The 13,398-nt window shown below is 43.1% G+C and overlaps 1 protein-coding gene across 1 annotated transcript in view; it reads right to left on the bottom strand.

Annotated features, from left to right (window-relative positions):
- Positions 1–13,398, bottom strand: part of HYDIN (HYDIN axonemal central pair apparatus protein) — a 363,532-nt gene that overhangs the window by 30,787 nt on the left and 319,347 nt on the right. Inside the window, exons 69-76 of the mRNA XM_034638025.1 lie at positions 12,636–12,843; positions 11,258–11,470; positions 10,648–10,786; positions 9,403–9,568; positions 6,283–6,430; positions 5,650–5,857; positions 4,886–5,107; positions 1,053–1,222 (exon numbers count right to left, since the gene is read on the bottom strand). Coding sequence (XP_034493916.1) covers positions 1,053–1,222; positions 4,886–5,107; positions 5,650–5,857; positions 6,283–6,430; positions 9,403–9,568; positions 10,648–10,786; positions 11,258–11,470; positions 12,636–12,843 — 1,474 coding nt within the window. The remainder of the gene's footprint in view (positions 1–1,052; positions 1,223–4,885; positions 5,108–5,649; positions 5,858–6,282; positions 6,431–9,402; positions 9,569–10,647; positions 10,787–11,257; positions 11,471–12,635; positions 12,844–13,398) is intronic.

Genomic DNA, 13,398 nt, shown 5'->3' with positions numbered 1-13,398 from the left:
TTAGAGAAGGAGAACTTAACGCCTTCGCGTAGGACTCCGATTGAATTAAATCATGCAGGTAAGAGCGCAGGTAGGTATGATTTTTAATTAGCATTTCAAGAATCACATGACACTCTGGTAACTTGCCCGTCAGGATGATAGCCATCATGACCCCAGCAGTGGCAGCAGATAACCATAACTGAGCATTTCCTACATTCCAGGCACTGTTCTCAGGACTCTCTCTGGGGAACTAATTTAATCCTCCTAGTAGTGCTGTAGGGGAGGTGCTATTATTATCCGCTGTCTCCAGGCGAGGAGAGTTGAGAACATGTGTCCAAGGTCACCAGCTAGGGAAGAGCTGGGCTTCGAACTTAGGCCTGTGCTATCCAGTACGGTAGCCACTAGACCCATGTGGCTATCCCAATTCAAATTCAAATGAATTAAAATTTAAAAAATTAAGAGTTCAGTCCCTCAGTTGCACCAGGCACAAGTTATGTGTTCTGCAGCCATATTAGTTATAGGCTGCCATACTGGACAGCACAGATAGGTAATGGTTCCACCATCCCGGAAAGTTCTATTGCATAGTACTAACCTAGAGAGCTTTGAGGAAACACAGGTCTCTGGGCTAGTCTCTGGAAATCCTGTTTCAATAGGTCTGGAATAAGGCCCAGAAACCTGTACTGAAACATTCTACACAGGGATGGTGAGAGAGGCTGGATTAATCGGAAGACTTAAGCTCGGTATAGATCTGTTATTTACTACAAAGTAATGGCCTGAGAAATACACTCGTTAACTCTTCAAACCTTAGTTTCCACATCTGTTATGTGGAGAAAATAAATGGAAGCCACCGAACCTCTTATCAGATCATCTGGCACTGCCCTCCTCATTTTAAGATTTTCAGGAAAATAGCTCACGGCTACCCAGGTATTAGTGGTGGAGAAAGGATTCTCGGGATTCGTGCCTGGCTGTGTTTGACTCTTTCCCATAATCTTTCTTCTTCTGTTTTGGCAGGACCTCACCTGGAGGACCCACAAGGAGCTAGAGACTCGTCTGGAAGTGGGAAGTCTGCTTACCTCATAGACGTTTCTTCCTTGTTAGTGACAAGCAGGGTTTGCTTGTATGGGGGCATCCCAGCTTGGTAGATGAAGCAGGTCCCAAAGTTGTAGCTGGTGAAGGAGAAATGAACGGCTGGGCTCACAGCGCTTCCGGAGATGCTGCACAGAAATGTCGGGCCATGGCTGATCTGTAGGGAGGGAATGGCAGGCAGAGCCTGATTAGAAGCGTGAGCAAAGGGCTCCTCAAGTCCTCAGGTGAAGGAGGAAAGCAGTTGGCGCTTTTCAAAAAAAAAAAAGACAAAAATACAGATGCCAGGACTCCATGGGCAGAGTGTCTGATTCACAGGTTAGAAGTTCGTTTACTTGAGGAAAGCAAAGTGGGATACTCTGCAATCAGACCCTGCATTGGCTCCCGCGGTGATGATTTGGGGAGAAGGCAAAGGCATGGCAGACACTGCCCCGCGCCCCCCCCCCCCCCCCCCGCCGCCGGCTGCTTCCCAGTGGTTGCCTATTAGCAGGACTCTGCTTAGTTGCCAGTGTGCCTGGGTGAAAACACTTGAGTTCCTATCCTTCCTTGACACTCAGGGTGGGCATCAGACATAGTTCTGGTCATCAGGATATAAACAAAAGAGGACAAGAGGGTGTCCTATTTTGAATACAGAGGCAGTCTTGCGGGGAAAGTTTGGTTGGTTGGTTGTTGGTTTTTTGTTTGTTTTGCCTTCAGCCTCTTTCCTCTTATTTCCACTTTGAATGCAGACCTAGGGCTGCAGGGCAGATGGTTGCCTTGTGACCAGGAAAGGATAAGAATGCGGTCAAAGGCCCCTATGTCAAGGGTGAAAGAGTGGAAAGATATAAACAGTATGGGTCATACCTGGATGTTCAGCAAGATGACACATGTGCCTGTTGGGACATGAGCTTAATTTGCTCTTCAGAGACTTTTTATAATATGAAATTTTGTAAGTTGGTAATTGATTTAAAATAAAATATCCACTATTCATCCTAAATACATTAAAATAAACATTATAACAGCAATTGGTATAAGTCTTCATAAACAACTTTATAAATTGAAAAACAGTTTCTTACTTAAGGCTTATTATAAAGTCTTTATATTTTGTGACTGATTCCCTGGGAAGGATTAAAATTGCCATCTTCCACTCTTCTGCCAATTAGAGCAGGAAGGTACTATGATGTGTGTGATGTTTCTTTTTGCCATAAGACACGAAAGTTCTGAAAAAGATGGTTCTCAAAAGGGATGGGCTCCTTCTGAGGCGGTGTGCCTGGCCCTTCGCAGGGAAGATGGCTGCAACATTGCCTTGGAGTTCCAGGCTAGGAGTTTTATAGTTTTGTTTCTTCTGATAGAAAAAAAAAATATTTTTTTAGACTGTACTATGACTTCATGTCCACCTCAATCGTGGACTGGCCAGCAACTGACCTCCGGTTTCGATTGTTGTACCCCCTGGTTCCCTGTCAGTGGCCTTCTCCGCAAGGATATGAATAAAGACCATGTCTCTTCACTCTGTTGATTGTTGCTTTTGCTGTGCAGAAGCTTCTGAGTTTGACATGGTCCTGCTTCTTTACTTTTGTTTTTGTTGCCTGTGCATTTAGTGTCATATCCATGAGGTCACTGCCAAACCAAGGTCATGGAACTTTCCCCCAGTGTTGTCTTCTAGGAGCTTTATAGTTTCAGGTATTACATTTAAGTCTTTAATCGATTTGCAGCTGATTTTTGGGTGACATGGTGTGAAAGGCTCAATTTCATTCTTTTGCATATGGATATCCAGTTTTCCCAGCACCATTCATTGAAGAGACTCTCCTTTCCCATTGTGTATACTTGGAACCCTTGTCAAAGATCAGTTGGCCGTAAATGTGTGCATTTATTTCTGGCTCCGTATTCTGTTCCATTGGTCTATATGTCTGTCTCGATGCTGGTACTATACAATTTTGATGATGGTAGCTTTGTAATATACTTTGAAATCAGGATGTGTGATGTCTCTAGCCTTGTTCTTTCTCAGGATTGATTCGGTTATTTGTGGTCTTTCGTGGTTTTGTATGAATCATAGAACTGTTTTTCTGTATTTGTAAAAAAAATTCCATTGAGATTTTGATAGGGATAGCAGTGAATCTATAGATGGCTGTGGGTAGTATGGAAATTTAAACAGTATTAAGGCTTTCCATCCATGAACACAGGATGTCTTTCCATCTGTTTGTGTCTTTATAATTTCCTTCATCAGCGTTTTATAGTTTTCAATATATGTCTTTCACCACCTTAGTTAAGTTTATTTCTGAGAATTGAATCCTTTTCTAAGTGATACTGTAAATGAGATTATTTGCCTAATTTTCTTTTCAGATAGTTTCTTGTTAGTGTGTAGAAAAGCAACTGATTTTTGGTTTGTCGACACTGTGTTCTGCAACTTTACTGAATTATTACTTCTAACAGATTTTTTTAAATTTAAAGATTTTATTTATTTATTTGATAGAGCATGAGTAGGGGGAGCAGGAGGCAGAGGGAGAGGGAAAGGGAGAAGCAGGTTCCCCACTGAGCAGGAAGCCTGATGCAGGGCTCAATCCCAGGACCTTGAGATCATGACCTGAGATGAAGGCTTAAGCGACTGAGCCACCCAGGCACCCCAATTCTAACAGATTTTTTAATGGAATCTTTTGGATTTTCTATTTATAAGATCATGCTGTCTGCACACAGGGACAATTTTACTTTTTCGTTTCCAATTTGGATATCTTTTCTCTTTTTCTTGTCTAACTGCTCTACCTAGGACTTCCAGAAGTGGTGAGAGTGGGCATCCTTGCCTTGTTCCTGATCTTAAAGGAAAAGCTTTTAGCTTTTCACTGATGAGTATGATGTTAGCTGTGAGCTTTTCATATATGACCTTTATTATGTTGGGGTACTTTCCTTCTAATCCTAGTTTGTTGAGAGTTTTTGTCACAAATTTTGTCAAATGCCTTTTGCCACTTCTATTGAGATGATCATGTGATTTTTATCCTTTGTTCTGTTAATGTCAGATATCACATTAATTGATTTTTGTAAATTGAACCATCCTGGCCTCCGAGAGAAAAGACCCACTTGACTGTAGTGTATGATCCTTTCAGTATATTGTTGGATTTGATTTACTGGCATTTTGTTGAGGATTTTTGTACCTATATTCATCAGGGATATTGCCTGTAGTTTTCTTTTCTTGTGGTGTCTTTGTTTGGCTTTTGTATCCAAAAGAATTGAAATCAGGATCTTGAAGAGATATTAAACTCTCATGTTCAGTGTAGCACTATTCATAGTAGTCAAGATGTGAAAACAACTTAAATGTTCATTGACAGATAAAGATAATGAGGCATATACACAATTCAGCCATTTGTCTTGAGTAAATGATCCTAGGATTGTTGCTAGCCTTTGGTTAATTTCAAGAGTTCTGAAAAAGCTGCTTTTGCTAGTTTTTGCCAGTGTTCTCATCACTATGGAAGTGCAGCTCTTCTAAGGTCCTTCTGTGCCATTCCTGCGGACATCATAATTCCTTGGTTTTTCATTCAATAACTTATCTTAGAAAATGTTATACATATTTTGCCTCTCTTGCTTCCTCTCCACCTCCCATCCATCTCCCTTATTTATTTTAATAGCTGCATAGGATTCCAGTGCATGGATGGTCAACTGCTTTTCAATGGACACTTATCCACTGGGCACCTCAACTGTAGATGAGGCCTTTATACTAGAGACTGAGACTGTCTCCAACATGACCACTCTCTAGGAGCTTCTGGCAGGGTGGAGAAGACAAGGAACATACAGGAGAATTAACCTCTCAAGACAGAGTGCTGTTAGTGCTTTCATGGCCAATGTTAAATGATCTCACCTTGATTCTGAGTTCCACGCCCTTCAAGACACACTTCTTAAATGGCTGGAAAGACAAGATGGCATGTGCACTCTGCCCCACATCCACACTGCCATTAATGGGTGAAAATTCCAAGTATGGCAGCAGGGCTTTGGGGCCAGATAGCTCTGCCTGGAAGCTGAAGTTGAACTTTCCAGTGTTGATAAAGCTGAGTTCACACTGAACACATTCGTTCAACTCTACCTGAGAGACAGAACAGAGAGCAGTATGTTGACGGAATGCAAATCATGGTTCCCTTCTCTGGGGTTAGGATATGTAACATGATGGGGAAAAATATCCTTTGGGAAATAGGGATGACAGATGATGTTAGTGAGTTGACTATCATGGGCTAAATGTAGTCAGATATTCCTGCAAGAGCTACTAAGTGTTAGGGGACCCTCATATGTGAGTAAGATGGCAATTTAATTTTTAGACCTCCCTTCGTAGACAAACATCCTTCCTGTATGTTTAATACAAGTATTCTTCCCTTCCCTACCATCTTGCCACCCCCTGAAAAATAAAGTAAGTTTTCACATTAAAACTATATGCATTCCAAGGATGCAGATGCTTCTGGCATGTTTCTGTTCTCCCAGTCTCCCTGGCATTTGAAACAGAGAGATTCAGCTAACATTCACTCGTACTGCCTTTCCCAGCCGATGTGGAGAGGGAGGGAGGGTGGGAGAGAGAGAGAGAGAGAAAGAGAGAGACTAGAAAGAGAATGAATCAAGGCTCTCTCACACTCCTACCTCATAGAAGTTGATATTGTTAGTCTCTTTGGGAGTCAGGAGAGTGATCAAGCCGGTCCTGTCCTTGCATTTGACCTCTGCATTCATAGTGTATCCCTCAGCCTTGACATTTAAGGTCAGAGGGTGGGCTTTCTTTTTCACATTGCAGATCAAATTAAAGTTCACATCTCCTTCCTGCTTTGGTGTGAAGAAAATATCAACTGGGAACCTGGATGGGGAAGAAGACAGCCGATTAGCCGACAAGGCCAACCTGCTATAATCTGCTAAAGAATACGAGCCTGATGGATCATCACACGCATTATGAGGAAAAAGATTGTCATTCCAAATTATGATGTGTTTTGAAGATTCGCCAGACATGGTGAGACATTGCTTTATGAATTCACAAATACAATCGATAGCAGGGAAAAGAATATAAACATCAGAGGAAATGTTGAGAAGAAGGTCTAAAGTTCTCAGTGCTCTACCATTTATCAGGAAAATGGACAATGGGAAATAAGTAGGGTAGGGATGGGATTGTTGATATAAATTTTAGAGTTGGAAGACACTTGATACAGCGCACTCTGAGGGAAATGGATTCTCCTGGCTAGCAGATTTAGAAGCCCTGCTCTACTGGGGGGGGGACTCTTTCTTTACCTGGACAGTGGTGGGATCCAGCCTTCCATGGGACATATCACCAGGCTGTTGCTGAAACCTTGAGAATATCGAGAGTTGTCCTGGAAGGCAAAATGGAACCCCTGCTCCTCCTTGTTGATGATCTGCACAGTCTCCCTGGCTTCTCTGCCTAAGACAGAAACACTGGCTCTCAGTGAAGGCCTCATGCCTGCTTCTCAAGTATCTCAGCAGATACTGCTCCTCAGGCAAGAGGAAAGCTTCTTAAAAAAACTCTTTAACTTCTTTTCTCTCTCCTCCCAAGCTCTTCAGTCTTTGACTACCTCTTCCTTCCGGCTGCTCTATAAGTGACCTTCTTCCCCTGGAGAGATTCCCGTCTTCCTTCTAGATTTTATTCCATCAATTGCATGCTCCGGCTAGGTGGCTCCTCTGTCTTGGTCACACATGCCTTAGGTGATTCTGATGACATTATTTTCTCTCCTTGTTCCTTTGCAACTAATGTTTTTTTTTAAATGAGGGCTTCACCCTCCCTGGTAGGCCCCCTAACTCTGCCCATATCTTTGTAAATAGTCCCTGCATTAAACTCTTTTGAATCAGAGCTCAGGTATGTCATCAGAGTCCTGATGGGGCCCAAATACATCTGTCATTATTTTGCCTTTTCTTACTTCCCTTGATTACTGTAGAGCATTTTTTTTTTTACATATACTTCAGAATCATTTTATCCAATTGTCCCCCCACCCCCCATCCTTTTAGGATTAAAGTTACCAGATTTAGGAAATATATATATATTTTTAGTATAAGTATGTCCCAAATATTGCATGAAACATATCTCTATTGACACGCTAATACTAAAAAATTACTCATTGTTATCTGAAATTCAAATTTGACTATGCATCCTGTATTTTATCTGGCAACACCAGCTGGTATTTTAATTGGAACTTGATTAAATTTGCATTTAATCTTGAGAGAACTGGTATATGTTCACATCTTGTTTGGGGGCATTTTAATAAGATTTTGTAGTTTTCTTCATATAGGTCCTGTGCTTTTCTTGTTACATTTATCCTAGATATTACTTAGGTTTTGTCAATATTGAATGGATTTTTTGTTTCTGTTTCTAGGTGCTTTTTGCTAAAAGAAAGAGAAACTATTGATTTTTACATAATGGTCTTACATCCAGCCACTTACTAAATTATCTTGTTGATTCTAGTGGTTTGTTTTGCTTTTCTCTAGAGCCTCTTGAGGTTTTCTATGTATGAAGTCACCAGCAACAGCAAATGAGCTAGTTTTGTCTCTTTTCCCCTAATGTTTATGCCAATTATTGAATTTTCTTATTTTATTGTATTTGCTAAAATCACCAAGAAAGCATTCAATAATGATGATGATAATGAGCATCCTTGCCTAATTCCTGATTTTAACTGAAGTGTTTTCAGTGGTTTATTACAGGATAATATTTGTCTTTTGATTTTGGTTAGTCTTCTTTTTTTTGAGGGAGAGGGAGAGAGAGAGCCAGCATGAACATATGTGTGAGCAGGGGGGAGGGGCAGAGGGAGAGAGAGAGTCCCAAGCAGCCTCCACACTCAGCACAAAGCCCGACAAGGGGCTCCATCTCATAACCCTGAGATCATGACCTGAGCCGAAATCAAGAGCTGGATGCTTAACTGATTGAGCTACCAGGGTGCCCCTGGATAGTCTTCTCTATTTAAGGTCTTCCCTCTGTTCTTATCTTACTATTAGAATTTCTGTTGAGGATTTCTGCTGCATTTTAGCAAAGGCTTTTTAGTATATATTCATACGATCACATGGTTGTTCTTTTATCTGTTGAAATGATCATTATATTGAAATGCATCACCCTTGCATTCCCAGATTAAATTCTGTTTGTCTTGCTGTTGCTGTTTTTATTTATTTAATTTAATTCTAATTCTAGTTAGTTAGCATACAGTGTTATATTAGTTTCAGGTGTACAATAGAGTGATTCAACACTTTCATATATCACCTGGCCCTCACCACGACAAGTCCATTCCTTAGTCCCCATCACTTGTTTCATCAACATCCCCCTGCCCGCCCTGCTCTGGTAACCATCTGCTTGTTCTCTATAGTTAAGAGTGCTGTTATTATTCTTATGCTATACTGTCCATTTATTTGTTCAAAACCTTCTGAAACACTATAATCTCTTCCCACCTATTTATATGTATCAGTATAAGAAATGTATGGAAATATTACATAATAACCTGTTAACATGGGTTTCCTTTGATGGAAAGGATGGGTGGAGAGAGATTAAAATTTTCCTTGTATAGCAGATTGATTGTCTTATTATAAAGAGTATTACTTTTCTAAATATAAAATCTAATGAGTTACTAAAACATCCTCTGGCTTTAGTTGTGTTTTACAACACACACACACACACACATACCCCCGCCCATATCCATGTGATACGGAACCTGGCAATCACTTCCTTTATTTCCTTCAGGTCTCTGATCAAATGTCACTTTCCCACTTCCTACTGGCATCCTTCATTCTCCCTATCCTGCTTTATTCTTCACTAGAATACTTACTAACATCTGACATGCTATATATATATTTTTTTCTTTTCTTTTTTTCTTTTTTGGTAGTCTGCTTTCTATTACTAGAATGTAACCACTGTGAGGGTGGGGCCTTTGGCTTTACCTACAGCTTTCTCAGCTCACAGAAGAGTGCCTGAGTCATACAGGGGGCTCAGGAATATTTGCTGAGCTGCGTAAGTATATGAGAGGATGGCAGAGCAATCTGCCCACTGTGGCACAGACTGAGAGGCAAACAAATACAGCCCATCCTCCAGAGGCACATTCAAGTAAGACGGGGATAACATGAGGCTCTGGAAATGAACACAGTCAGTCCAGACCTTCAAGGAATCTAACAAGTAGGATCTGTAGCAAGGCTCCTAAATGCTCTTAGGTTATTAGTGTATGGGTTTAGAAGATACCTGATGGAAATCAGATTGAGAGATAAATATTTCATGGCTTTGTGAACAGTGATAGAGTACTTCTGACAGGCACCAGGAAAAGTGTCCCACCCAAGTCTGCTCCTGGAGCTCATTGCTGGGTCAGCCCTACTCCCCTCCCTCGCAAGTCACACCAGCTCAAACATAAACCAACAGGGTAACCTTACCAATGAGGAGACAACTGAAGTTGAGGTGTGACTTGTTCAGATTGATGAGAGGATCGGTGGCTTTGCCTACCAGTAGGAAAGGGACGGTGATGTTGTGTTCGGGGATTAAGAAAGTCCAGAATGCTTCTGTGATGTCCAGATGGAAAGGTGTGAACTGGAAGACAATCTAAGAAGACAGTTTGGAACAGAGGGGTAAAAGGCGTTTCTGTTTGCTTGTTCCACATGCCCTTGGAGGCTTCCTGGTGCTGGGGTTATGATGGCTGACATTACCAGGTCACCCCTACCTTTCTAATGTCTCTGTGAAGGCAAGTAAGTGTGGCTGTTCCAGCAATATCAATGTCTGTTTGCCCTGTCCACAGGTCCTCTTGAGAGGGTCTACCCCACCCACAGCCTCTGATGGCTGGGCTGCCATATTCCACACCATGTCTCTCTTTGGCATGTAAAAATAGAGAGAATCTGAGAGAAATATGGAATTTTGGCTTTTCCCAAAAAGTTTGGGAAAACTGGCAACCTGGGCCTATTTGTCTGTGCATGGTCATCTGACAGGGAAGCACCCAGCCAACCAGAGCTGGCCTCAGCATTCCCTGTCATTGTCCCCTGGGCCCGCTCCATTTATCTGTGGGAACTTTCCAAAGGCATATGAATTCATAATTTCTATTTCATGGATTTATTTCTGCGTCCGAGGTTCTCTGCAGAACTTACAGATACAGGGCCCATAGATCTCTTTTGGCATGAATTCATGCTTCTTTAAGTCTGACCCTAGACCCCATACCACTGCGTAAATATGAGGACTGAGCTGTGGGACAGGACTCACTTTTCTGTTTTGCCCTTTGGCTTGACCAAGTAAAAACACATCTGTCTCCTTTTCCTGCTGTCAGCCCCTTAGGAAAAAAAAATAAGTCTTCCTGTTAGTTTATGAGTCTTGGAGTCCCGGGCATTAGTGTCCAGCTTCCCTTCCCTGCTTCAATAGTTTCAGGTTTTAAAACTGCAAATGCTAGAGCTCTCCATATCTCCATGGTCAACCAAGAGAGCTCAGGTCTGTCCTGTTCATGAGGACTGCCTAATGTCTATGCCACTCAAGAAATACTTATTGACTGATGCACCCCTGGGCTGTCCTCCCTCACTCTACCTATGGTCTACAGCACACTTGCTATGCAGAGAGACAGAAAGTGAGAGAGTGAGAGAGCGAGAGAGCGAGAGAATGATTAAAGTCCTGGGTCGGGTGGTCTTCATTCACACACACACCTCAGCTTTCTTTTCCGGGTGGACGAGGCCCTTCTCTGTAAGGCATGTGAAGGCTGGAGGGTTCTGGAGACTCTCAGATTCTTCAGAGATCCAGCAGAAGGTATAGGTGCTATTAGTGGGGTTCAGAATTGTAAAAGTCCTGGCCAATGGGGAAGAATTGATAGCAGAGAGTGAAACGGGGGGTTAAGGAATAAGAGAAACTTTCTTATGACCTTCCCTAGCACAGTCCCCCTATGTGGGAAGTAGAACTTGTCTGGACATTTCATTATCATAGAAATGAAAACTGCATCTCAAATGGGACTCCAGACTATGGCTAGAGTTCAGGACTTTGGAGTAATAATGGTGTCCAGGGTGCTTCTGTTCCAATGATCCTCTGTGGTTAAGGTGGTGGTCAGGGATTCTATGTTTCTGTCTTCCAGATTTTCCCCAATGTTGATACTAAGGAGAGAAAATCCAGCTTCCTTACTGGAGAAGTTGTCCGAAGTCCAACCTCAGTAGTTCAAGCCTGCTTCTAGGAATTAGCCTCACCAACTTCCCTGAATCCTTCCTCTCCATTCTTTAGAAGGACTGACTGATAGAAACTCAACAGATGCAAACCTAGGCAACTCACCGGAGACTCTTCCCTCCTATGCCCACACTGGTGAACTCAATCACCCGCGTGTTTGAGTCCAGAGCCACACCACTAGGCCCTCGGAGATCTGGGTTTCGCCGATGACCGCTGATGTAGTCGGAGTGCTTCAGGTCAAAATGGCAGAAGGGCAAGAGGCTCCGCCCTTTTGTTGATAGGACTGGACCTTGCTCTCCAGGTGGCAGGTTGGGAATCCTGAGATGAAAAGGTTACTCTTACTTATTTTTAAATTAATCATTGCTTTCGGAGTTGGCTGGAAATGAATTATTATATCCACCAGAATGTGAGCTCCATGAAAGCAGAGACTGGGTCTGTCCTGGTCAACAACATAATCTCAGTCCCTGAACAGTGCATGATACATGGTAGGTGTTCGTTCCGTAACTGTTGAGTAGCTGAACTCATAAATGGGCTGAGGCAGTGGCGGCTGAATTCTGGCTCTTTTTCTGAATCTAAGTGTGGCCCCAAGTTATCCCTCCAGCAGTGGTGACAAAATCTCCCTGCTGTAAATTGAGCAGAGTCCTGCTCTGGGTCCTCCATAGGCATCTACCAGGGTATGAACATTGACAGAGAAACCCTAAAAGAGCAGCCTGAGCTCCTCGGTGAAGGTGAACTGGATGTGAGCAGTCTTGGTCCCAGCACAACATTTAGGGGCCCAGATGTGGGAGGGGTCCCTGCGGTAGATTGCAGGGGCTCCACAAAGCTCTTATGGTTCACATAGGTCTCGCTACCCCATGCCGGGGTTCACACAATTCCTCTGTAAGGTGGGTATTGTACTTAGAGCTTTCCTGGGACTGGCTAGCATATCAGGGGCTTTCATTGCTAGAAGTTACTGGATTGGCTTTTCTCGAATTAGGTCTGGCCCCCCCCCCCCGTTCCTCACCAAGGCATCAGGTCTACCACCTCCACTAGCACCATGTACTTGGATTGTGCTCACTGTGTGCCAGGTTCTGTGTGAAGTCTGCACTTGAATCGACTCATTTAATGTTCATGGCAACTGCACAAGGTGGGTATTGTTATTTGCTTTCTACATGAGGAAACCAAGTCTCAGAAAAGGTACAAGAAAGTTTTCCTAAGTTCCTACGTGCCCAAGGACTGGAACCCATCTGTCTGTCAGCCATTCTGTTGCTCAGTGGAATCCTCTATGTGGCTGGGAAGGGGGAAGGGGGCGGGAGGAAGAGTCTAGAGAGTGTTGGTGAGTAATACAAAAGACCCGATTCTCCATGTCTTCCAAATCCTGGCCCCTTTCACTCTTTCCAAAGGGAAATGTAACAATTTTCCAAGGCTGGAAAGAATATTGGTAGTGGTGGGACAGAAAACAGGATAGGAGATGTGGAGCTTTGTTCCGGGGAGCACATCTTACTGGCAGAAAAGATTGCCCTCGAAGTCTCCAACCTCCAGTGGGGAGAATTTCACTTTGAGCTTCTGAGTCTTCCCCACAGGCACAGTGCCTGAGGAGGGCTCCACGGAGAAGGGTGGCAGGGAAACGTCATTCCAGTGGTCGATGGCACTGTCCAGGGTGCTGACTGTGTGCAGTGTGCCCTGGCTAAGTTGGTCTTTTTGAGAGGAACCTGCGGGCAAACAGAGACAGCCAGTGATATTCCTTCTGCATTTGCAGTGGGAGGGCAGGTGGAAGGCAGCCCACTCACACGTCCTCAGGGACCCTCTGTGGGGTCTGTGGGCTCACCTCTTCTAGCAGGTATACTCAATTTTGGGCACTAAGGGGTAAGGAATTGGTTCATATCTCTCCTAGGAGACTCATGAAAATACTTCTGTTAATTCTCTCAAGTTTTCAAAGTTGTTTCCTTTTGGCTCAAGGGGGTGGGTAAAGGAGATGTCTCTGGGTCTCCTGCCTCAAGAATAATGGGCTGTGCAACGGACCAGAAGAAAGCTGGGGTAGAAATTCTCATATCAGACAGATTAGATTTTAAACTAAAGACTGTTAGAGATACAGAAGGACACTATATTATTCTTAAAGGATGTATCCAACAAGTGGATATGACAATTATAAATATATATGCCCCCAACAGGGGAGCAGCTAGATACACAAGCCAACTCTTAACCAGAATAAAGAGACATATAGATAATAATACATTAATAGTAGGGGACCTCAACACTCCACTCTC

Source organism: Ailuropoda melanoleuca, chromosome 12 (assembly GCF_002007445.2).
Source record: "Ailuropoda melanoleuca isolate Jingjing chromosome 12, ASM200744v2, whole genome shotgun sequence".
In the NCBI taxonomy this organism is placed as follows: domain Eukaryota; kingdom Metazoa; phylum Chordata; class Mammalia; order Carnivora; family Ursidae; genus Ailuropoda; species Ailuropoda melanoleuca.
This window is presented reverse-complemented; position numbering and strand designations above follow the sequence as displayed.